We start from the raw sequence: 26,039 nt of genomic DNA, 5'->3' as shown, positions 1-26,039 counted from the left end.
AGCTTTACATCTGTGTGCACTACTAGGCTCAGACACACCAGATGCATGCTGCTGCGGAGAAACCGCCGGTCTGAACGCGGAACCAGCCGCCTCGCTGTCAGACCGCGCGGCGGTGTCTCCGCAATCCATTACAAGATAACTCTATTGAAGCTGCTAATGGTTTAAAAAAGAAAACACAAAACTCTGTCTGCGGGTGCCACAGGCAGCTGCTATCGCACAACCACCTCTCAATGACACTCACTATGATCCGATATGACCTAAGTGATCCTAAACAATAAATAAACAGTTTTTAAGCTATTCCATTTTTTTAACTGTTTCAGGAGGATCAATGATGACATTATCATTGGAGACATCTTAGTTAGGGCTGGTGCACTCCAGACTTTGTGATTGTAATAGCCCCTGCTAATGTTATCCTATGTGTGTGTGCGCACTGGAGTGATGTGATTTTGTAAAAATCCCCCATAGCATTGCATTAGTAAGACCTTTTAAATCCTCTAGCGTTTAAAGGGGAACTGAAGAGAGAGGGATATGGAGGCTGCCATGTTTATTTCCTTTTAAGCAATACCAGTTGCCTGGCAGCCCTGCAGATCCTCTGCCTCTAATACTTTTAGCCATAGCCCCTGAACAAGCATGCAGCAGATCAGGTGTTTCAGACTTTAACCTATTTTGGTTCCTGGACGTAGTTTCTACGTCCAGGAACCATGCGCGCTACCGCGTGCTCCCGCGGCCAATCGTGCACGCGCACTCCCGGCCGCGGATTCGGTAGCCAGGGAATCAATGTATCGGGCTATGGTGCCCGATCATTGAATCCTCTTCCCCGCTGAAAAAGCGACAGCTTCTCTCGGAAGCTGCGCCTTTTCTGGCCGTTCCCTTCCCGATGCGTCACTGTAAGCGTATGTTACGCTTAGAGTGATGTCATGTAAACAAACTCATGGCCGCCATCTTGTGGCCAAAAAGTAATACTACACCTGTAAAAAAAAAAAAAAAAAAATTAACACACATTTACATTATAAATCTATTGTTTACCTCCCACCCTCCCAAAACTACCCAAATAAAATGTTTACTATAAAAAAACCATTACAATAAAAAAAAACAAAACATGTAAATATTTACCTAAGGGTCTAAACTTTTTAAATATCAATGTAAAGATGAAATATTTCTATATTTTTTTTATTTTAAACTTGTAAATAGTGATAGATGCAAAACGGAAAAAATGCACCTTTATTTCCAAATAAAATATTGTCGCCATACATTGTGATAGGGACATAATTTTAACGGTGTAATAACCGGGACATATGGGCAAATACAATACGTGAGTTTTAATTATGGAGGCATGTATTATTTTAAAACTATAATGGCTGAAAACTGAGAAATAATGAATTATTTCCGTTTTTTCTTATTCTTCCTGTTAAAATGCATTTACAGTAAAGTGGCTCTTAGCAAAATGTACCCCCCAAAGAAAGCCTAATTGGTGGTGGAAAAAACAAGATATAAATCAGTGCATTGTGATAAGTAGTGATAAAGTTATAGGCTAATGAATGGGAGGTGAACATTTCTCATGTGAAAACGACGGAACCTGAATGGGTAAAGTCTGATCTGACAAGACTAGCTGCATGCTTGTTTCTGGTGTTATTCAGATACTACTGCAGAAAAATAGGCCAGCAGGGCTGCCAGGCAACTGGTATTGATTAAAAGGAAATAAATATGGCAGCCTCCGTATACCTCTTACTTCAGTTCCCCTTTAAAAAACTCTTGTGGTGTGCCCCAGCCCTGAATCAGGCCCTTATGCTGGGAATACACGGTACGTTTTTGAGGCTCGATTCTGCCGCCCGATCGATTCCCTGCTCGATTTCGCGCCCGATTCTCTTATCTTCCATTTGTTTTTCTTATCTTTTTCCATTGTCCCCTATGCGAAATCGAGTGGCGAAACGATCGGGCGGGAGATCGGACATGTCGGAAATTATCAATCGAGCAATCTAAATGGCTCAAACACGTACCATGTATTCCCAGCATTAGAGGAGGAGCTAGCATTGCATCCCTCTGACTCTAATAATATTAACTGGCTATTAGATTATAGCCTGGCCTTAAAGGGGAACTGTCACAAAAATCTTAAAATTTAAAACACATACAAATAAGAAGTACATTTCTCCCCGAGTAAAATGAGCCATAAATGACTTTTCTCCTATGTTGCTGTCACTTACAGTAGGTAGTAGAAATCTGACATTACCAACAGGTTTTGGGCTAGTTCATCTCTTCATGGGGGATTCTCAGCATGGCCTTTATTCTTTATAAAGACATTCCCTTAAAATGATTAATACAAAGATGCTGGCCAGCCCCCTGCTCACAGTACAATATTTTGGCAGTTGGACGGAGCAACTGTCATTTACTACGTGCTTTAAAAATAAAGAAAACCCTGAGAATCCCCCTAGGAGAAGATAGGCTTGGGCTAGTCCAAAATCTGTTGGTAATGTCAGATTTCTACTACCTACTGTAAGTGACAGCAACATAGGAGAAAAGTCATTTATGGCTCATTTTACTGTGGTAGAAACACACTTATTTGTATTTTATGATTTCACGACAGTTCCTCTTTAAGCATAGCCATAGTATCCTGTTTCTGTATCCAGAGACACAGTTTAAAGTGGGATTATTAAACTCCCCAAACTAAAATTTAAGTGCCTTAGCTACATAAAAGAACATCTGAAAGCATTCCCTGCATGTAAAAATGTTTACATTCAATGCAGAGAGCAGGAACATTTTAAACTGCTCTGCTAATCACTGCTAATTGACAAAGGTAATCATTGCCAGCCAGAATAAGCTTTCTGCCTGGTCTCTTCACTCTGTACAAGAGAAGGATTAACATAAAATGGGGCCCTAGGCAATGAAATAATTTTGGATGCCCTTTTCAATCCTTTGGTAAGCTGAGGTGGGATATGGGCCAGAGAAGCTAGCATTTGGGCTCCTTGACACCTGCTAGGTCCCAGGCACTTTCCTAGGTTGCCTTGTGGATGATCTTGCTCTGGTCTGTACCCTCTCCCTCCTCTGATGCATAAATATATGTTGCCATGGCAATGTTTGAGTCATTTCACCCGGCAAAGAGCTCCTGCCCAGCAATGATTACAATCTGTGTTATAAGCACTCTTTGCTGCCCCCACCTCCCAATTTTTACCTTCCCTGTGTTTCCAATCACGACTATTCTGGGTGGGCACAAATTTGTGCATTCAATTTAGCCTAATGGGCAGGGGCGTAACTAAGACCCACTGGGCCCCCCTGCAGAAAGTTTAAGCGGGCCCCCTACCCCCCCCCCCCCGACCCGCTCAGGGCCGTTTTGGAGGGCTGGAGGGGTCTCAGCATGAGGGGAAAGCTATGGCCACACTCGGCGGGGAGGGGGGACGGTCCCCCCCCCTCCCTCACCTCGGGCTCTCCTCTCTGAGCTTCCCTCAAGCTTCAATAACCACAGGTGTGCAGCGGCGGGGGGTGGCAGCTACATACCTTCCGTGCGCTCCAGCGCGGACGCCTCTCTCTCTAGTGTCTGACGCGACTTCCTGTTTACACAGCCCCCCCCGCGGGTGCATGGGCTGCAGCCCCTATTGTTACGTCCATGCTAATGGGTAATATGAAATATTACTATATTATACTATTAATATAATTTGGGTCTCTGAGGAAGCAAGTGTTGTGCTTGCGAAACTGTCAGGCTGCCATCTTTTCCAGCTGTATGTGTTTGTGGTGGGATGAAATAAAGCGGTGATTGCTCTGTAACTCATCTGGTGCCCGGAAATCTTCCTTTTTGTAATATGAAATAAGATTGGGCGACTCTGTCTCTAAGAATTTTCAATCCAGGCAATGTTTACATTTGCCAATTAGAAGAGCATTACAAACTTGTACTGCTCTCTGCATTGAAAGTAAAATTTTTGCACACAGGGAATGCTTTCAGGTGTTCTTCTATGTACCTAAGAGTAGGTGCTTAATGTGGAACTAAACTCAGAATTTCCTCTCTGCTGTAAAAGATTAGCCTCAGCGTGGTAACGTTTACAGACAAAAAAAATCATTACAATTTATGAAAATCCTAAAAAAAAAAAAAAATAGAAGTTTACAAGTTGGTTTCACTTTGCAGGGAGCACTGAAAGGCCTTGGCAGAGCTCCTCTGCGGTCTAGTCACAGCTGCTGCTAAGAACTAATTAAACACTTTAATTTGGCTAAACAAAAACAGAAACACAGAGCAGTGAATTTCTTTAGCATCTATAGGTGCAATAAAGAAAACTTTCCATTGTGTGCTTTGCAAGAGCTCAGGTTCGCTTTCAGTTTTAGCTTAGGGAGTTGTAATGTAATGTCAAACCACATCCACGAAGTTTGACAGGAGTGTAACCTTCTTTTAACATTTTTCTTTCAACTAGATGGCCTTTAGTTCACATACAACTCTACGTCTAGCATCTGTTTCTCGTCCTCTGTTTTTTCTTGTCCTAATTGAGAACATAACAGTTCGAAAAAAACAAACATCTTTATGATGTTTTGCAACTTTACAGCACGCGGGAAGCAAGTGTTATCCTTACTGCGTTCACCCACACATCTCGGCCAGGAGAACAAGCAGGCTGTGAAGGAAAACAAGAGTAGCTGAGCTGGTCAGTAATAAAGCCCTCACACAGGGTGACTCACAGGCAGACTTCACAAGTTGTGGAGCCTTGTGCTCCACCACCGCTGGTGGGATGAAGTGTGTCCAGATCTGACATCACACAAAGGCCCGGCTGGAGGAGAGAGGAGTGAGAATATGACTTCTTTTTCCACATTACCGACACTTCACTCATGAAAGGAATTTACCGTTATTAATAAAATGAGAGCTATAAATATCATTTTTCTCTGTTGTACTTTGCCTAAAATCGTTATAGGCAGATGGATGACTTTAGGCCAGCGACTCATAAACCACAAGGTGGACCTCGTTGGTGAGATATTCAAACATTTATAGCGAGGTGTGGGAAGCTACTTTTTTTTTACTGGCAGGTTATTCAAACTGAGCTCCAGAATGTCTAAAAAAAATTGGCTCTCCCTTTGCAGCAGATACTTTAAAAGGGGCATTATGAGGAAATAAAATACCATTTAAAAAAAAACATATCTACACATACATACACTTGTCCCAGAAGTAAATGCACTGTCATTTTTTTTAGTGTGTAGTAGCTAGTTATAATAGATATTATATTTTTTATATCATTTTTATTGAAGAAAGGAAAATGCCTCCACATACAAAAAAAACAAACAAACAAAAAAACAATTTACAATTCCCATCACAAGACTCATTACTCCTTCTCCCCTTCCCTCCAAATGTTATCATACAACAAAAACAAACAAACAAACAAAAAAATACAAGAATAAAGACAAAAACCCCCTCCCTTCTCTCCTCCAAACTGAACATCTAATTCCTCATCAGACTAATAAAGGAAAAAAAATATATATAAATAAATCCCAAGGAAACATCCCGTCCTACAAACCAGGGGCGTCTCTAGCCATTTTGTCACTCCAGGCGAGAAATCCTGTGGCGCCCCCCCCCCCCCCCCCTGTGATTGCCCCCCAGCCCCATACCCCCCACCCCTGTGGTGAACCCCACCCCCCAAGACCCCCAAAAATCATAATACAGCTGTGTTTCACCAGAAATTACACTTATTGCGGCATGGGTTCACCACAAAATAGTTGTAATGCAGCAGAGCGTTTAACCATAAAATATACTTATTGTGGCATGCACTCACACATACCACACACACACTATACACACACACACACACACACACACACACACACACACATACCACACACACACTATACACACACACACACACACACACACACACACACAATATACACATGCACACAGTACACACACACACACAATATACACATGCACACAGTACAGACACACACACACACACACACACACACACTATACACAGTACACACACACACACTATACACACACACACACACACACACACAGTACATATACACTATACACACACACTATACACAGTACACACACACACACACACACACACACACACACACACACACACACTATACACAGTACACACACACAGTACACACACACACACCATACACAGTACACACACACACACAGTACACACACACAGTACACACACACACACACACACACACTATACACAGTACACACACACACACACACACACACACACACACACACACACTATGCTGCTACCAGGGGAGGACTGGGACCTTTTGGCCTGGGGGGAAACAGACTTGAGGCCCATTATCATGGCAGCCTCAGCCCAAATTATCAAGTCGCATTTGCAAATTGCTAGCGATTGCTATTGCGATTTTGTCGTGCACTAGCCCAGAGAGAGGAGGAGTGGAGTGAGACTGAGAATTATTATTATTGATTTATAAAGCGCCAACATATTCCGTGGCGCTGTACAGAGTGAGAAACAAACATGGGGTACATAATACAGACAATGGTGTACACTAATATACAAGATACATAATTAGTGACAAAATACAAAAAAATGATACAGAATACAAAATACAGAAGTGGTAATGACAGTGATAAAAGTAACATGATGAATAAAATGTATAATGATTTCCAAGACACAAAAGGGGGAGAGAGCCCTGCCTTTGCGAGCTTACTATCTAAAGGAGAATAGCAGGAGATGGAGCAGAGAGCTAATCTGTATTGCAGTCCCAAATTACACAGAGACTAGTTGCTGGTAATAGGACTGCTGTCCCTGCCAGTCTCCCACACAAGTCAGAAAGGAGTCCTCCTGGAGTCTAGGGACTGTCAAAACTTTTCAACCTGTTTAACACCAGTATCTGCACATGCAGTCATTATAACAATGGGGAGAGACAAGACAGATGTTTTCCCAGGGACCCTCCAGGCAAGCTCTGCATTAGTGGTGCTCAGCAGAGCTCGAATATTCGAGTAGCTCGAATATTCGAGCTCTTTTTCAGCTATTCGAGCTCGGTATTCGAGCTCCGAATAGCTGGAGCTATTCGAATGGGCTATCCGAGTACACTCGAATAGCCCATTCACTATTCGAGCTATTCCAGCAACCCGGCGCTATTCGAGCTCGGTACCGAGCTCGAATAGCGTCATAGCCCAGATTGATGTCCTTAGAGCCAATCAGAGGGCTCCCAGGCCCTCTGACGGCAGCCAATCACAGAGGGGGACCCTGGCCAGCCCCTACCCTATAAATAGCGGCCGCCATGTTCCGTTTCTCCGTGCTTGCCTGAGACTTGTACAGAGAGAGAGTTGCTCCTTTGTGCTTTGGCTTAGCAAGAGCTCTATTGTGGTCATTTACCTAGCGTTTTTGCTCACATACACCTCCTATACACACCTATATTGTTGTTAGTTATTTAGACATTGTATTTTAGTTAGTAGCTTGTGTGTTACATTAGAGACAGGCAGCTGCTGCAAGCTTACAGGTTTAGGCCTCAGGGGGGCCTTGCCTCTGTGGGCAGCTGTCCTCTGTTTATTTCTCTCATCTATACCAGTATTTCTGCTGTCCTTTACTAATAGTATTGTAGTTATACTGTACTAGGAGTAGGACACTCACTGACTGTCACTGTTTATAGGCTACTAGCTAGCTCCTGCGTGTGTGCACTCACTCACTGTCTGTGTGTACACACACTCTATTTCCTTCTGATTACTGATAGATTATTGTTAGTTAGTTGTACTTACTTACTACTTACTCTTACTGTACCCGTAGGGACACTCACTGTCACTGTTCATATAGGCTACTAGCTCCTGCGTGTGCACACTGCACTCACTGTCTGAGTGTACACACACAACACACACTCTATTTCCTTCTGATCGCTGATTGATTATCGTAATTAGTTAGTTGTACTTACTGTTACTACTTACTCTTACTGTACTAGGAGTCTAGGACACTCAGTCACTGTCCATAGGCTACTAGCTCCTGCGTGCGTGCACTCACTGTCTGAGTGTACACACACCCACACTCCATTTCCTTCTGATCGCTGATTGATTATCGTAATTAGTTAGTTGTACTTACTGTTACTACTTACTCTTACTGTACTAGGAGTCTAGGACACTCAGTCACTGTCCATAGGCTACTAGCTCCTGCGTGCGTGCACTCACTGTCTGAGTGTACACACACCACCCACACTCCATTTCCTTCTGATCGCTGATTGATTATTGTAATTAGTTAGTTCTACTTACTGTTACTACTTACTCTTACTGTACTAGGAGTCTAGGACACTCAGTCACTGTGTTCATAGGCTACTAGCTCCTGCGTGCGTGCACTCACTGTCTGAGTGTACACACACCACCCACACTCCATTTCCTTCTGATCGCTGATTGATTATTGTAATTAGTTAGTTCTACTTACTGTTACTACTTACTCTTACTGTACTAGGAGTCTAGGACACTCAGTCACTGTGTTCATAGGCTACTAGCTCCTGCGTGCGTGCACTCACTGTCTGAGTGTACACACACCCACACTCCATTTCCTTCTGATCGCTGATTGATTATTGTAATTAGTTAGTTCTACTTACTGTTACTACTTACTCTTACTGTACTAGGAGTCTAGGACACTCAGTCACTGTGTTCATAGGCTACTAGCTCCTGCGTGCGTGCACTCACTGTCTGAGTGTACACACACCACCCACACTCCATTTCCTTCTGATCGCTGATTGATTATTGTAATTAGTTAGTTCTACTTACTGTTACTACTTACTCTTACTGTACTAGGAGTCTAGGACACTCAGTCACTGTGTTCATAGGCTACTAGCTCCTGCGTGCGTGCACTCACTGTCTGAGTGTACACACACCACCCACACTCCATTTCCTTCTGATCGCTGATTGATTATTGTAATTAGTTAGTTCTACTTACTGTTACTACTTACTCTTACTGTACTAGGAGTCTAGGACACTCAGTCACTGTGTTCATAGGCTACTAGCTCCTGCGTGCGTGCACTCACTGTCTGAGTGTACACACACCCACACTCCATTTCCTTCTGATCGCTGATTGATTATTGTAATTAGTTAGTTCTACTTACTGTTACTACTTACTCTTACTGTACTAGGAGTCTAGGACACTCAGTCACTGTGTTCATAGGCTACTAGCTCCTGCGTGCGTGCACTCACTGTCTGAGTGTACACACACCACCCACACTCCATTTCCTTCTGATCGCTGATTGATTATTGTAATTAGTTAGTTCTACTTACTGTTACTACTTACTCTTACTGTACTAGGAGTCTAGGACACTCAGTCACTGTGTTCATAGGCTACTAGCTCCTGCGTGCGTGCACTCACTGTCTGAGTGTACACACACCACCCACACTCCATTTCCTTCTGATCGCTGATTGATTATTGTAATTAGTTAGTTCTACTTACTGTTACTACTTACTCTTACTGTACTAGGAGTCTAGGACACTCAGTCACTGTGTTCATAGGCTACTAGCTCCTGCGTGCGTGCACTCACTGTCTGAGTGTACACACACCACCCACACTCCATTTCCTTCTGATCGCTGATTGATTATTGTAATTAGTTAGTTCTACTTACTGTTACTACTTACTCTTACTGTACTAGGAGTCTAGGACACTCAGTCACTGTGTTCATAGGCTACTAGCTCCTGCGTGCGTGCACTCACTGTCTGAGTGTACACACACCACCCACACTCCATTTCCTTCTGATCGCTGATTGATTATTGTAATTAGTTAGTTCTACTTACTGTTACTACTTACTCTTACTGTACTAGGAGTCTAGGACACTCAGTCACTGTGTTCATAGGCTACTAGCTCCTGCGTGCGTGCACTCACTGTCTGAGTGTACACACACCACCCACACTCCATTTCCTTCTGATCGCTGATTGATTATTGTAATTAGTTAGTTCTACTTACTGTTACTACTTACTCTTACTGTACTAGGAGTCTAGGACACTCAGTCACTGTGTTCATAGGCTACTAGCTCCTGCGTGCGTGCACTCACTGTCTGAGTGTACACACACCACCCACACTCCATTTCCTTCTGATCGCTGATTGATTATTGTAATTAGTTAGTTCTACTTACTGTTACTACTTACTCTTACTGTACTAGTAGTCTAGGACACTCAGTCACTGTGTTCATAGGCTACTAGCTCCTGCGTGCGTGCACTCACTGTCTGAGTGTACACACACCCACACTCCATTTCCTTCTGATCGCTGATTGATTATTGTAATTAGTTAGTTCTACTTACTGTTACTACTTACTCTTACTGTACTAGGAGTCTAGGACACTCAGTCACTGTGTTCATAGGCTACTAGCTCCTGCGTGCGTGCACTCACTGTCTGAGTGTACACACACCACCCACACTCCATTTCCTTCTGATCGCTGATTGATTATTGTAATTAGTTAGTTCTACTTACTGTTACTACTTACTCTTACTGTACTAGGAGTCTAGGACACTCAGTCACTGTGTTCATAGGCTACTAGCTCCTGCGTGCGTGCACTCACTGTCTGAGTGTACACACACCCACACTCCATTTCCTTCTGATCGCTGATTGATTATTGTAATTAGTTAGTTCTACTTACTGTTACTACTTACTCTTACTGTACTAGGAGTCTAGGACACTCAGTCACTGTGTTCATAGGCTACTAGCTCCTGCGTGCGTGCACTCACTGTCTGAGTGTACACACACCACCCACACTCCATTTCCTTCTGATCGCTGATTGATTATTGTAATTAGTTAGTTCTACTTACTGTTACTACTTACTCTTACTGTACTAGGAGTCTAGGACACTCAGTCACTGTGTTCATAGGCTACTAGCTCCTGCGTGCGTGCACTCACTGTCTGAGTGTACACACACCACCCACACTCCATTTCCTTCTGATCGCTGATTGATTATTGTAATTAGTTAGTTCTACTTACTGTTACTACTTACTCTTACTGTACTAGGAGTCTAGGACACTCAGTCACTGTGTTCATAGGCTACTAGCTCCTGCGTGCGTGCACTCACTGTCTGAGTGTACACACACCACCCACACTCCATTTCCTTCTGATCGCTGATTGATTATTGTAATTAGTTAGTTCTACTTACTGTTACTACTTACTCTTACTGTACTAGGAGTCTAGGACACTCAGTCACTGTGTTCATAGGCTACTAGCTCCTGCGTGCGTGCACTCACTGTCTGAGTGTACACACACCACCCACACTCCATTTCCTTCTGATCGCTGATTGATTATTGTAATTAGTTAGTTCTACTTACTGTTACTACTTACTCTTACTGTACTAGGAGTCTAGGACACTCAGTCACTGTGTTCATAGGCTACTAGCTCCTGCGTGCGTGCACTCACTGTCTGAGTGTACACACACTAAATTTACTTGTGATTACTACTGATTATTGTAACTGCTAGTTGTACTTCCTGACTGTTACTACTTACTTACTGTACTAGGGGACACTCACTCAGTCACCTCACCAACCAACCCACTCCATTAAAGTACCCCACTTTTCACCCGCCCTTTTAAAAAACTTTTGTCTATACGCCCAAAACATTGAAGATGTCTGGAAGTGGCAGCCAGCGCGGTTTGGGCAAGGGGAAGGGCAGCAAGGGAATCAGGAGGAGAGGGAGCAGCATTGTGGCAAGCCGCGGCCGCGGGCGCGCCACCATGCACAGTTCCGCAGCAGCAGCAGCAGCGTCAGTGGCTAACATTCCTCCCATAGCCACTGGCCGTGGACGCCTTGGGCGCCGCCCAGCAGGAGCATCTGCAACTCACGCTGCAGAGACACAGCAGCAGCAGCGTGTAGCACCTGCTCCCATTTTCCTCCAGCCGGGTCGGAAACGTCCCATTGAGGAAAAGGATGCAGACACTGTGGTGCAACTCATGACGGAGGATGAGCAGCCCGCCATCAGCTCTGCATCCGAGGCCTCCACCCGCACCACCACCACCACCACCACCACCACCCCTGTTCGCAGCAGCCGCCCAGCAGGGTCTGGGGAGGAGGCCAGTTCACCGTCACTCGCCGACCTGTCATTCAGCAGTCTTTTGACCCCAGGCATCATGAGTAAATTGTCTGCTGTTGTTGGCGATCTTGAGGAGGAGATGCTGATGGGCACTTTGGGGGATGAGGGATTGGACAGCAAGACTGTGGCGACAGTCAAGCAGCCCATCCATGCATCAGGAAAGGAGTTTGGGGGGTCCTCATCCCAGCAGGACATGTTTCAGGAGGGGGAGGATGATGATGACCCGGTGACAGACAGAGACTGGGTGCCACCACCTCCAGGGGATGTCGTCCTCAGCAGCTCTGAGGAGGAGGAGGAGGATGCGCTTGTGGGCCTTGCAAGGAGGCGCATCATTGCAAGCATTGGCAGCGTCCCACAGCCTGCTGGTGTCTCAGGCTCAGCAGCAGCAGCAGCAGCATCAGCCAGTACCACCACCAGCCGCACCCAAGCCCCCCCCCCAACCACCACAGGGAGACAGGCAGCAGCGCTTCCATGCCGTAGGGGGAAGTTTCTGTCACCAATCTGGCGGTTTTTCACCATGCCCACTGTGTACAGCAAGTACGCCACTTGCAACCACTGTCAGCGGAAGTTGAGCAGAGGTGCAGACCCCTTAAAGTTCAGCACCAGCTCGCTCATCAACCACCTTGCGGCTAAACATTTCCACCAGCATGAGGAGTTCCAGAGGCTGAAGGCATCTGCTGCTGGCAGTGGCACCACACCCATCACTGCACAGCCTTCAGCAGCAGCAGCAGCAACAGCAGCCACCCGCCCTCCTGCTCCTCCAGCAGCACCAGCAGGAGTGCGGAAACGCACTGCTCCTCCCCCCTCTGCAACTCCTGCCGCCGACACTGAGGCCTGTTCTGGCAGCCAGTCCTCAGTGGCCTCCTCTGCTGTGTCTGCTGATTCCCGTGTCAGCAAAAGGCCACGCCAGAGCCTTTTGAGCGAGTCCTTCCAGGGGGTGGTTAGGGCTCTGCCTCCCAGCAGCCGTCGCGTGCGGCAGCTGAACGGCTTGCTGGCACGGGCCATGTGCTCCCAACTCCTGCCGTACACGCTCGTGCAGGAGGGGAGCGACATTCGTGCGCTGCTTGCTTGCGCAGCCCCAGACTGGCAGCTCCCCAGCAGACACTTCTTTGCCCGCAAGGCCATTCCTGCACTGCACCGCTTTGTGATGGCCAATGTGGAGCGAGGGCTGGAGCACGCGGTTGGTGAAAGGGTCCACGTCACCATGGACTCCTGGAGCAGCCGCTTCGGGACAGGCCGCTACCTGTCCTTCACTGTCCACTGGGTCAGCTTGGTGGAAGGGGGTGAGGATGGGAGAGCAGCAGCGGGCACAGCAGCAGCAGCAACACAGTGGGTGGTGCCACCCCGCAGGGTCAGGGGAACTGCAGCAGGTTCCTCCGATCCTCTGCCATCCTCCGGCACACCTGGCCAAACCCCCCGCCTCAGCAGCAGCGTGAAGGCCCGCCACTGCCAAGCGCTGCTGCACTTGGTCAGCCTTGGGAAGACCAAGCTGACGGCAACCCATGTGTTGGCCAAACTCCAGGAGCAGGAGAGGATTTGGCTGACCCCCAGAGGCCTCAGAGTCGGAGAGGTGGTGGCCGACAATGGGGCCAATCTGGTTGCCGCAATAGACAGGGGAAACCTGACCCACATCCCCTGTCTTGCCCACGTGCTGAACCTGGTGGTGCAGAAGTTCCTGCGCACCTACCAGGGGATGGGCGAACTGCTGGAAACGGCAAGGAATGTTGTGCGTCACTTCCGGCGCTCGGCTGCAGCCTGTGCGAGCCTGGAAGACGTGCAAAAGGAGCTGGATCTGCCACGCCATCGGCTGATCCTTGACGTTCCGACTCGCTGGAACTCCACCCTGGCGATGTTGGAGCGTCTGGTTGAACAGAGGCACGCTGTCAAACAGTACCTTGCCCTGGCCACTGTTTCCGCAGCTCAGAGAAGGGACAAGACCAGCAACATCCCGTCCATCGTCCCCGATGATGACTGGAGGCACATGCAGCAGGTGTGCTTAGTGCTGGCTCCCTTCCTGCAGGCCACAAACATGGTGAGCAGGGACCATGCTATGGTCTGCGAGTGGGTGCCCCTGGTTTCTCTGCTGAACAGGGCCCTCGATGCTTTGCTGGAACAGGGAGCGGCAGCCTTGGACCAGCAGGAGCGGCAACCAGATGCGCAGTCCACCTCTGAGGGGGAGGAGGAGGAGGACTTGGTGGAGGTCCCTGACCTGGCTGCTGATGAGGGGGATCAGCACAGCGCAGCTGAGTTGGTGCGGGGGTGGAGAGAGGATGAGGCGGCAGAGGAGGAGGATGAGGACAGCACTGACGTTGATGTGCCAGCAGACGTGGCCCGCCTCTTCCCAATGGCAGCGCACATGCTGACGTGCCTGCGCAGGGACCCCAGGGTGATCCAGATGAAGCAGAGGGAGGACATCTGGATCAGCATGATGTTGGACCCACGCCTCAAGGGGAAGTTGAGCCAGTTCCTGCCGCCTGCAGGAGGAGACCCAGCGCAACAAATAAGGAGCTTGCAGCAGGCCCTTGTTGAGCGCTTGGAGGAAGCCTTCCCCCAGCCTTCCACCCCCACTGTCCAGCAGCCAGCACAGAGGCAGCAGCAGGTGCCTGCATCCAGCAGCAGCAAGCGCCCCACAGACCTGCTGTCTCTCAGCCACGAGCTCTACAGGACTGTAGAGGCTCCGGCAGCAGTGACTAGAGAGGAGATGCATGCAGCAGCATCCTCCTCCGGTCACAGCCAGCGCCTGACCCGCATGGTGGCTGACTACATGGGGTCGTACAGCGGGCTTGACAGCGATGCCCCTGTTGATCCCATGGAGTATTGGGTCAAGCGCATGGAGATCTGGAGCGAGCTGGCGCAGTACGCCCTGGAAGTGCTGTCCTGCCCCCCTTCCAGCGTGCTGTCCGAGCGCTGCTTCAGTGCAGCTGGTGGCGTGGTCACCGAGAAACGCTCACGTCTGTCTCACAAGTCTGTGGACAGACTGACGTTTCTCAAGATGAACCAGGCGTGGGTGGAAGGCGAGTTCCTGGCCCCTGTTGTCGGCGAGAGGGGGACATGAACTGGCTGCCGGAACCATCGTTAATGTGCCTTACCACCCTTTACCACCTCCTGGCTCCTGCTCACTAAGCCAGCCTGGTTCACTTTGACTATTACGTCGCCTGCAGCCACACATTTTACACCTACAGTGGGCTGCTGTGTACTGCCCTTCTGCTGTCTGTCTGTGTTTCCCACTGCCAGGGTACACAGAATTACCTTCTTCTGCTGCCACTCTGCCACCAGCTATTACGTCAAACAATAGCTATATTGGTTGCAAAACCAAAACCAAACAAACCATTAAAAAAAAAAAAGGTTTAATTTTTCTGAGGTGCCCGGGTTGAAAACTGTGTTGTTCCAGTTGTGTATTGGACACAATGTGGGCTGCACGACCGCTGTCTGGGACCTCCTGTTGTGTTTATTTACAGCCCTGGTATCACCGCTAGGTACCAGGGCTATTATGTCACGCTGCCTACCTGCTGCCACACTCACACTGCTCCTCCATACCTCCTCCTGCTGCTGCTGCTGCTGCTGTCTGTCTGTGTTTCCCACTGCCAGGGTACACAGATGATTTACCTTCTGCTGCCACTCTGCCACCAGCTATTACGTCAAACAATAGCTGCTCGCCTACTCCTCCATTCCTCCTCCTCCTGCTGCTGCTGTCTGTCTGTGTTTCCCACTGCCAGGGTACACAGATGATTTACCTTCTGCTGCCACTCTGCCACCAGCTATTACGTCAAACAATAGCTGCTCGCCTACTCCTCCATTCCTCCTCCTGCTGCTGCTGTCTGTCTGTGTTTCCCACTGCCAGGGTACACAGATGATTTACCTTCTGCTGCCACTCTGCCACCAGCTATTACGTCAAACAATAGCTGCTCGCCTACTCCTCCATTCCTCCTCCTCCTGCTGCTGCTGTCTGTCTGTGTTTCCCACTGCCAGGGTACACAGATGATTTACCTTCTGCTGCCACTCTGCCACCAGCTATTACGTCAAACAATAGCTGCTCGCCTACTCCTCCATTCCTCCTTCTGCTGCTGCTGTCTGTCTGTGTTTCCCACTGCCAGGGTACACAGATGATTTACCTTCTGCTGCCACTCTGCCACCAGCTATTACGTCAAACAATAGCTGCTCGCCTACTCCTCCATTCCTCCTCCTGCTGCTGCTGTCTGTCTGTGTTTCCCACTGCCAGGGTACACAGAATTACCTTCTTCTGCTGCCACTCTGCCACCAGCTATTACGTCAAACAATAGCTATATTGGTTGTAAAACCAAAAACCAAAAAACCATAAAAAAAAAAAGGTTTAATTTTTCTGAGGTGCCCGGGTTGAAAACTGTGTTGTCCCAGTTGTGTATTGGACACGATGTGGGCTGCACGACCGCTGTCTGGGACCTCCTGTTGTGTTTATTTACAGCCCTGGTATCACCGCTAGGTACCAGGGCTATTATGTCACGCTGCCTACCTGCTGCCACACTCACACTGCTCCTCCATACCTCCTCCTGCTGCTGCTGCTGCTGTCTGTCTGTGTTTCCCACTGCCAGGGTACACTACACAGATGATTTACCTTCTGCTGCCACTCTGCCACCAGCTATTACGTCAAACAATAGCTGCTCGCCTACTACTCCATTCCTCCTGCTGCTGTTGCTGTCTGTCTGTGTTTCCCACTGCCAGGGTACACAGAATTACCTTCTGCTGCCACTCTGCCACCAGCTATTACGTCAAACAATAGCTATATTGGTTGCAAAACCAAAACCAAACAAACCATTAAAAAAAAAAAAAAGGTTTAATTTTTCTGAGATGCCCGGGTTGAAAACTGTGTTGTCCCAGTTGTGTATTGGACACAATGTGGGCTGCACGACCGCTGTCTGGGACCTCCTGTTGTGTTTATTTACAGCCCTGGTATCACCGCTAGGTACCAGGGCTATTATGTCACGCTGCCTACCTGCTGCCACACTCACACTGCTCCTCCATACCTCCTCCTGCTGCTGCTGCTGCTGTCTGTCTGTGTTTCCCACTGCCAGGGTACACAGATGATTTACCTTCTGCTGCCACTCTGCCACCAGCTATTACGTCAAACAATAGCTGCTCACATTACTCCTCCATTCCTCCTGCTGCTGTTGCTGTCTGTCTGTGTTTCCCACTGCCAGGGTACACAGAATTACCTTCTGCTGCCACTCTGCCACCAGCTATTACGTCAAACAATAGCTATATTGGTTGCAAAACCAAAACCAAACAAACCATTAAAAAAAAAAAAAAAAGGTTTAATTTTTCTGAGGTGCCCGGGTTGAAAACTGTGTTGTCCCAGTTGTGTATTGGACACAATGTGGGCTGCACGACCGCTGTCTGGGACCTCCTGTTGTGTTTATTTACAGCCCTGGTATCACCGCTAGGTACCAGGGCTATTATGTCACGGCGAGCTGCCTGCCTCATTGACTGCCTGCTGCCACACACTCATCCTCCTCCTCCTGCTGCTGAATTTACCTCCTGCTGTCTTTGTGTTTCCACTGCCAGGGAGCACATACAATGGCGCTTCCAACATGCGTGCGCCCACCAGCTATTTGTTACGCTCAAAAATAGCTGCATTTCTTTAAAAAAAAAATTGAAAAGAGAAATACGTGAAGAAGAAGAAGACGATATTGAAAAAGAAGGAGAAGGAGAAGATGAAGATGAAGAAGAAGATGAAGAAGATGATGAAGAAGATGAAAAAGAAGAAGAAGATGAAGAAGATGAAGAAGAAGAAGATGAAGAAGAAGAAGATGAAGATGAAGAAGAAGAAGAAGATGAAGAAGAAGAAGAAGATGAAGAAGATGAAGAAGAAGAAGAAGATGAAGAAGATGAAGATGAAGAAGAAGAAGAAGATGAAGAAGAAGAAGAAGAAGAAGATGAAGAAGATGAAGAAGAAGAAGAAGATGAAGAAGATGAAGAAGAAGAAGAAGAAGAAGATGAAGAAGAAGAAGAAGATGAAGAAGAAGAAGAAGATGAAGATGAAGAAGAAGAAGAAGATGATGAAGAAGAAGAAGAAGAAGATGATGAAGAAGAAGAAGAAGAAGAAGAAGACAATATAGAAGAAGAAGAAGAAGATATAGAAGAAGAAGATCTAGAAGAAGAAGAAGAAAGATAAAGAAGAAGAAGAACAAGTATATACAGTAACACTACTGAACAAAATTAAGGACACAACTTCTCTTTCCACCTTTTTTTTTAAAGGAACATCCCCACATAATCACTTGCTGTTGTTACTTGGAAAAAAAGATGTTTCTTGCATCATTCACCCTCAAAACAAGTGTTGGAAGCTATTTAAGGCCAATTCGAATAGTCAGCTCGAATAGTGAGCTCGAATAGTGAGCTCGAATACCGACTCGAATAGTGAGCTCGAAGTCCGAGGTCGAATCGAATAGTAAAAATTATTCGACTCGAATATTCGACTGACCTCGAATAATTTACTATTCGAATTCGACCAAACTCGAATTTTAAAAAGGGGTATTTGAGCATCACTACTCTGCATCATGCTGTGTATATTTACCAGCTTGCCTGTCCTCTAATTGCACTTTTATCAGCTAGCCTAGTGTTTCACATTGCCTTACATCAACAAACCTGAATACACCAGACCATCCCTAAATCACTGAATAAAAGCCTGGGGGGCAGTCCATGCCTGGCTGCTAATCCTGCTATGCTCAGTCTCTACAGCCACTCGGTTACCAGTAGCAGAGAGAGAGGAACTGAATGAATCAGTGAATCAGAGTGAAGAGTCAGGACTCAGAAGCTGATGCTGTACTCCGAGCCTCCTCTCACTAACTCAGTACTGTGGTTCTTTGAATCATTGAGCTGAAGGAACTGAATTAATCAGTCAGTGAATCAGTTGTGAGTCCAGTCAGGCGCTGCTGTTAGCTGCTGCTGTGTAAACTGAAACCTAAGTGGGCTGAGAGGCATTTATTCTCTCAACTCTCAGCAGCGCTCCTGGCTCCTCCTGCCACTCTAGGCAGGAATTTATAGCTGCCTGGTGGGTGAGACGGCTCTGCTACAAACGACAATATATTCCTACGCCAGATAACATATAAGAAATCCTAACTCAAGAAACCCCTCCCCAACATCTCCCCCATACTCTGCAGTCTTGAAACTCCGCCCATTTTCCCCACTTTTAAAGGACCCAAACTTATCCTGCTGAAGAGCAATCTGATTCTCAATACCCTTCAATACATTAACTTTACCTATCCACTCTCTAATGGTAGGAGGATCTTGACATCTCCACTTAATTGGAATCAAACTTTTAGCAGCTATCAACCATTGGGGAACAATTGATCTCTTATAACTATCAATGGACTTCAACGTATCATGCAACAACACTTTGGAAAGATCCCAGTCAATATGTTCTTCACTTTATCTACCAATACAATAGATAAAGTGAACTGGTTATTGGACCACGTCCAGTATATTATCTGTGCTCCGGGGGCATAGATATACATACCTGCCACGCGCGCTCGTGTGCGCTCCCATGCAGGTTCTCATCGTCGCCCCCCTAGTGCACTGATCGGAGAATGGGAACACAGGTACACAACTGGAAACAGGCAGGGATAGACAGAGATGGACCTGGCAGGAAGGAATGATCACCCCTATTAAAGCACAATTAGAGGTGGTCATTATCACTACAGCACCAATAAAGTACTCATGCAGTGACTGAAGGAGGGCCCCATAGGGCCCCTCTAGTCCAGGAGTTCTGGTGTGGCCTTAACCTCTGCATCCCCTAGTGCTATGCCACTGGTCCAACAGGCAGGGGTAGTAAATAGGGTTATTTCAGCAAATATTGTACATTATCACTACTGTAGTTACAGAGATGTTTGGAGTTGGTATCTATCTATCTATCTATCTATCTATCTATCTATCTATCTATCTATCTATCTATCTGTACATAAGCTAGATTGATACAAGTTATGGCCTGCTAACAAGAATTATTTTGAAATATATTTTTTCTCCGGTTATTATGAAGCATGTTTAAATCTAAATAGTTGAGTAACCGATATAAAAATTATAGTGTACAGCAACCTGTATTTAGACAGAAGCTATATTTAAGAAAAAATCCAGTAGCTAAAAATAGTGTCAAATTGAGTTCGTTATACTAGTTTACAATTTTGGAACTGTTCCTCAGGGAGGGTTGATGTTATAAACTCAAGGCAGGAACATGTAATGTATATACCAGTAAAATGCTTTGTGTTTCTGAGGCAAACCGCAATAAGAGGAAAGCAATGGAAAATAGGCTTGTTAAAATAGATGTATTTACTCTTGAGAATTGGGGATTACAATGCACAATATCCATATCAATGGCAGTATACAAAAAGATTACGTAAAAAAATGATCACTTTAAGGTCCTCACCAAACACAGAATGACAACCATTGAAGGTAAAAAGGCTTCATCTGCATTTGTGGAAATGGTTCTTTACTGAAGGCTTTGAAAATGTGGAATGCTTTTTCTTTAGAATTTGAACTAGTAGACACAGAAGATAACTTGTCCCTGTGAGTGTAGACCAGCGCTGGGCAAACTACGTCTGTATCCGGCCGGCATGCCCTGCACACCCTGCCCGCCGGTAGGTGGAGGTGCCCAGATTCTTCTACTCCCTCCCTCCCTGCAGAGTCGTGAGCAGAAGGAAGCCAAAGGTTAACACTCACCTATTCACCGCTTCCTGTGTCGCTTCCTGTGTCGGGTCTCTATGGCCGCAGGGCATCCCATAAGATGCTGTCAGGAGCGTATTGCGCGCTGGCATGTCCTGACGGTGTATCATGTGACGTGTGTCACATGACACCCTTTGGAGACCGGATGCAGGAAGCAGCGAGTAGGTGAGTGGTAACCCCTGGTTTCCTTCCGCTTACAACTCTGCAGGAAGGGAAGGAATTTTCGGAATGCAGAGCCCTGGTGTAGACCCTACTCCAGTCCATGAGTGTGCCAGTACTGGCCAGTGGCCAATATATAGTATAGAAATAAACTACATAGATAACTGCCACAAACATCTACTGAGTATATTATTTCCTGTGGAGCATAGGAGTCAAACACAAGGCCTGCAGACTGAGGGCAGGCCTCCTTGCCAATTTATGAGGCCCTCCAGAGCTTTAAATGTTCATCATTGTAAGCAGTAAAAATGACAGCACACTGCCTTCCATTCCAGAGGAGCACACCAGTGACACTGCTTCTGGTTGCAACATTGTCAGTTTGAGGTGCGGTGCAGCAAAAAACCATGGGACCCCCAGCACAATTAGCATGGGAACCAAACCCTCTAGTGTGCCCGGTGAACACTCCCGTCCCCACATACCCTTTCCCCACCACCTCCACTTACCAAAAAGACTATGAGGGAAGTGAAGGCTAGCATATTGCCTTTGGCCACATTTCATCTTGATCCTTTTCTGCCGAAGCAGCACTGGGGCAGGTAAATATTAAACTGTTCCACTGCTCTACTCTGCAGAAGGGGGAGGAGCTGGCCTCCCATATTTGCTATAGTTATGCCACTTAGTTTGAGACTGTTCAATAAATATTAAATCTTAATAAATTTGGCCCGTAACTGAGACTGTTTTAGATTTTGGCCCCTTCCGTGATTGAGTTTGACACCTTTCTGTAGAGGCTGAGAATGATGGTGGGTAATTTCCTATTTTACAGAGAGCAGCTTTTTAACCCAAGTGATGTCCGAATAGTTCTCCTTACCTGCATATTCAGTGTGATCACCAATTGTGACCCCGGGTCAGCGCCACAGAAGATGCTGGCGCTATATAAATCAACAATAATAATAATAAAAATAATAATAATAATTAGCAGACCACCTATATATTCTAATTGTCCAATTCTCCTCTACTTACTACACATATTTGGCTCTCGAATGTTGTTTTCCACCCTTGATTTCCCCTTTTTTTCTTGAGAATGATGGAGGCACATGATGAATACAAAGACTGATCATGTTTGCTTGCGTGTAATATTGTTATAAACTGTGTAAGTCTACTGATAGTAATATTGTCTTAACAGGTGCACCAGGTCCACCAGGTCCAAGAGGTTTCAAAGGTGACCTAGGAGCCAAGGGGTCCATTGGTGTCAAAGGAGAGAAAGGTGACAAAGGTGAACTAGGAGATTCAGGCCCTCAGGGGCCAAGGGGATTGGCTGGTGATCCTGGACCTATTGGAGAGAAAGGTTCTATTGGAATTAAAGGTACATCCGGTATCAAAGGTGACAAAGGCAGTATGGGTCCACCAGGGCCAAAAGGTCCGAAAGGCTCTAAAGGTGATGTAGGTCCTCCAGGACCTGAAGGCCCTCCAGCTGATAAAGGACCTCCAGGGCTTCCTGGAGTGCCAGGACTTCCAGGAAATGCAGGAATACAAGGACTTCCGGGACCAAGGGGATCCAAAGGAGAAGCGGGCCTTCCGGGTCCTCGTGGTTTTCCTGGTCCTGCTGGGCCAAAAGGTGAATCTGCTGTCCAAAACTGAATGTAAAACAGGAAATACTCTTCTTGCTGACTACACAAAGGTACATCTTAATGTACGACCATACAACTGGAAGTTAAGGTCCATACTCCTCCAACAATGAAATAAACTTAGTAAGTAAGAAAAGGAACACCGCTGGGTGGGAATTGCAGCTCATCACAAAACTGTGCCTATGGAATATCATTTATGGACACGTACTTTTAAAACACCATAATTTTCCATATTACATAGGCGAGAGAGCAGCATCTTCAGTATTATAGCAAAAGGGAAGTCATTTACAAATTCTGATAAAAATCTGAATTTCTGTAATCTGAGTATTCACATCGTTAACTGTTTCTGCTTGATTTTGAAGTATATGGTGCACTTGTTTGCATACAGCATTTCAGAACTGTATTATATCAAGGTTATGAGGGATTGGAGTTGAAGATTAGTGGCATTCTTTGGAAAAGACTTCACAGTCTTTTTCATAATTATTTTTCATAAGCTTTATGGTTCTTTAAACACAATGGCCTCAATTCACTAAGCTTATTTCCTGTCTTTAATAACTCTTCTAGAGTTGTTACCATGGTGATAAGGCATGTAATATTCAGGAAACATTTTACCTCAGGCAAACCTAAAGTTAACTCTTCTGTCTTTAAGTAAACTCTTTAATCCTTAAAATAACTCCAGAGTTAAAGACAGGCTGTTCATTAACTGCGTGTGAAAATAACTACAGAGGAGGTAAATTAACCACAGAAGAGGTAACGTAAGGCCCGGTTCACATTAGCGGTGGCTATCCGGAATCGCCGTGCCGGAGCCGCACCGCATGCGGAACGGACGAAACGGACGCACGGCATAGCAATGTAAGTCTATGCCACCGTTCACATGCGTCCGTTTCGTCCGGACCGGAGCCGGACCGGATCCGGACTCCGGCGTCCGTTCCAACATGCGCTATTTTTTGGTCCGGCTCCTCCGGTAGCCGTATCCGGGGCGGAGCCGGACTGCACCATCCGGCCAATACAAATCAATGAGAACCGGATAGCGCACAACACACTGGCTAAAAATCCGGATGTTCTACCCCACTTCCTATGAGGATTGTTGCGGCGATATTGGATCGGGGACACATGGGCAAGCATTTTGGAGTGGAGCAGCACGAGCTGGAGATGTTGGCAGCATGTTGGAGGTGGAGGTGAGTGCTAAACAGCGGAGGGCCTGATTCCACAGGTCCCCCTTCTGCTGACCTCCCAGACCCCAACATTTTTTTTGTTTTTTATGTAACTTTTGCCAAACGGATCCGGATCGCATCCTGATGAACACCTGATGCAACCTGACCGGATCCGGATCGGATCCGGATCAGAACCGTACGGATCCGATCCGGATCCGCTCCGGATCCGGTCAGGTCATCCGGTCCGTTTGGCAGACAACCGCAAGTGTGAACGGGGCCTAAGGAATGAAGAGATATGATAACTCTCTTACTGTGTGGAGGTGAGTTTTCTCTTGCCTTATTATCTCCAGCATGATCTTAGTGAATTGAGGCCATAGTTATGTAAAAAAAACAAAAAACAAGTTTACACTACACACACTTAGCTAAATGTTAATTAGTAACCTCTGCTGTGTTTTTTTTTTCCTTGATCATCACTTTCCTATGACATTTGTGTTGTGACAGAGGCTCTGTTTGTAGAGTATTGAAAGTGTACCCGAGGCTACATGTGACTTAATGAGATAAACATGTGTATGTGCAGTTCCAAACACACAAATAACTATGTTGTGTTCCTTTTTTTTCTGGTAACCCTACTGATAAGGAATTACAGGCATAGAACTATTTCCTCCTTCCTAGAGAAGAGCTTCTGACTGCAAGGGATAGATAAAAAAAGATCAATAGTTCATGTATTTAAGCTCTGGGACACTTAATAGACTGCCATTGAACAGAGACAATAAAACATTATATCTTCTTTTTAAATGTTTATACATAAAATAAAACCATAAAAACATACTGTATATACTCGCGTATAAGCCTAATTTTTGCAGCACAAAAAATATACTGAAAAGTTACTCCCTCGGCTCATACACGAGTCAGTGGAGCAGAATGGATGGTGAAGCAGGTTTCTTTACTGGCAGAGGAGCATAAGGATCGTGCACTAGTAATCCTGCTCTTGCCAGCTGGGTCCCTGCTGTGTCCGTGGCCCCCCATCCCCTGCAACATGGTGTGCAGAGTGTGCTACTCAAGGCTACCTGTGTCCCCTGGCTTGTGGAGCAGAGCATGCCAGCAACGTGTCAGAGGTGCAATGATCCAGGATTCTTCCTGTGTGGCATTTGCTGTCTCATAGCTATGGCCCCATCTAGTGGCATCTTGAGATACAACTATCATCCGTGTGGCACATCTGGCTATGGGGAGGGGTGCTGACTTGTACTGGGGGCACATCTAGCTACTGGGGAGTAGGCTATACTTGGGAGGGGGCTTATATGCGAGCCAATCACTTTTCCCTAATTTCTGAGGGTAAACCTGCTTATATGCGGGTCGGCTTATATGCAAGGATATACAGTATCTAAAATGTTTACCCCATCAGTTTATTTTCACCTCGGGTTCACTTTAAGGCTATTTTCTGGTACCAAGGTCAAATGTAGGAGGAAGTTTAAAAGAAAACCTTAAAAAGGTGCCAAATGTGAGATATTTAGGATGGATATTTCCTCTACCAGTTTAGAAATGCATTGAAAAACGTTATGTTGAATTTTGATGAAAACTGTTCAGTGTGTACCAAAGGTGGTCTTCACATTATGCTGAATGTATGTAACCTGTAAGCATGTTAGCATATACTGTGCATTTATATACTCCAATTAAGCTTCAGATGCTAAGAGGAAAGCCACCAATCTGTGTTCACTCGTTTGCAATGGAATGAGAAGAAGAGAACACCAAGAGCCCAATATAGTGTAGTATGTACTGGTAAATGGAAGATTTATAGAGTAATTCAAAATGAAATACTCACAAACCAGGGTTACCATTAGGCAACCACTGTCAAGGCAGGTGGGGAGATTGTCCTGACCCCACTCAGGATTAAGAAGTCACTCTCTGTAGTAGAAGAAGGAAGTGGGTACAACCCTCTGCCTAGGATGGACTCAATGTAGCAATAGGATAACAGAGGCGCCAAAAGGATAAAAGGGACTAAATGAGCTTAAAAAACAATTTGGCAACAGAGGAAGCAGTGGTGGACTTACCTCCTCCAAGAAGAACACACGACTGTAGATTTTCAGTCAAAAAACGTTTATTGGGTACTCCAAAATAAAGTGCAACACGTTTCGCAGGTTAAATCTGTGAGACAGAGATGCTCAGCTTTGATGTTACTAGCAGATGCTTTTTTACTCCTATCTGTATTGCCTGAGGAAGCAGGTTTAACCTGCGAAACGCGTTGCACTTTATTTTGAAGTACCCAATAAACGTTTTTTGACTGAAAATCTACAGTCGTGTGTTCTGCTTAGAGGACGTAAGTCCACCATTGCCTCCTCTATTACTAAATTGGTTTTTAAGCTCATTTAGTCCCTTTTATCCTTTTGGCGCCTAAGAAATGTTCATTCTTATCTTCAAAGCTCTGTGGAGTTTGATGCCAT

General features: G+C 46.1%; 1 protein-coding gene across 2 annotated transcripts in view; it reads left to right on the top strand.

The window, feature by feature from the left end:
* Positions 1 to 25,602, top strand: part of SCARA3 (scavenger receptor class A member 3) — a 72,544-nt gene extending 46,942 nt beyond the window's left edge. For both annotated transcript variants that reach the window (XM_068280116.1, XM_068280115.1), the window contains one exon: positions 22,006 to 25,602. In XM_068280116.1, coding sequence (XP_068136217.1) covers positions 22,006 to 22,460 — 455 coding nt within the window. In that variant the 3' untranslated portion in view covers positions 22,461 to 25,602. The remainder of the gene's footprint in view (positions 1 to 22,005) is intronic.
* Positions 25,603 to 26,039: the final 437 nt, after the last annotated feature.

This window comes from Hyperolius riggenbachi, chromosome 4, assembly GCF_040937935.1.
Source record: "Hyperolius riggenbachi isolate aHypRig1 chromosome 4, aHypRig1.pri, whole genome shotgun sequence".
Lineage (NCBI taxonomy): Eukaryota > Metazoa > Chordata > Amphibia > Anura > Hyperoliidae > Hyperolius > Hyperolius riggenbachi.
This window is presented reverse-complemented; position numbering and strand designations above follow the sequence as displayed.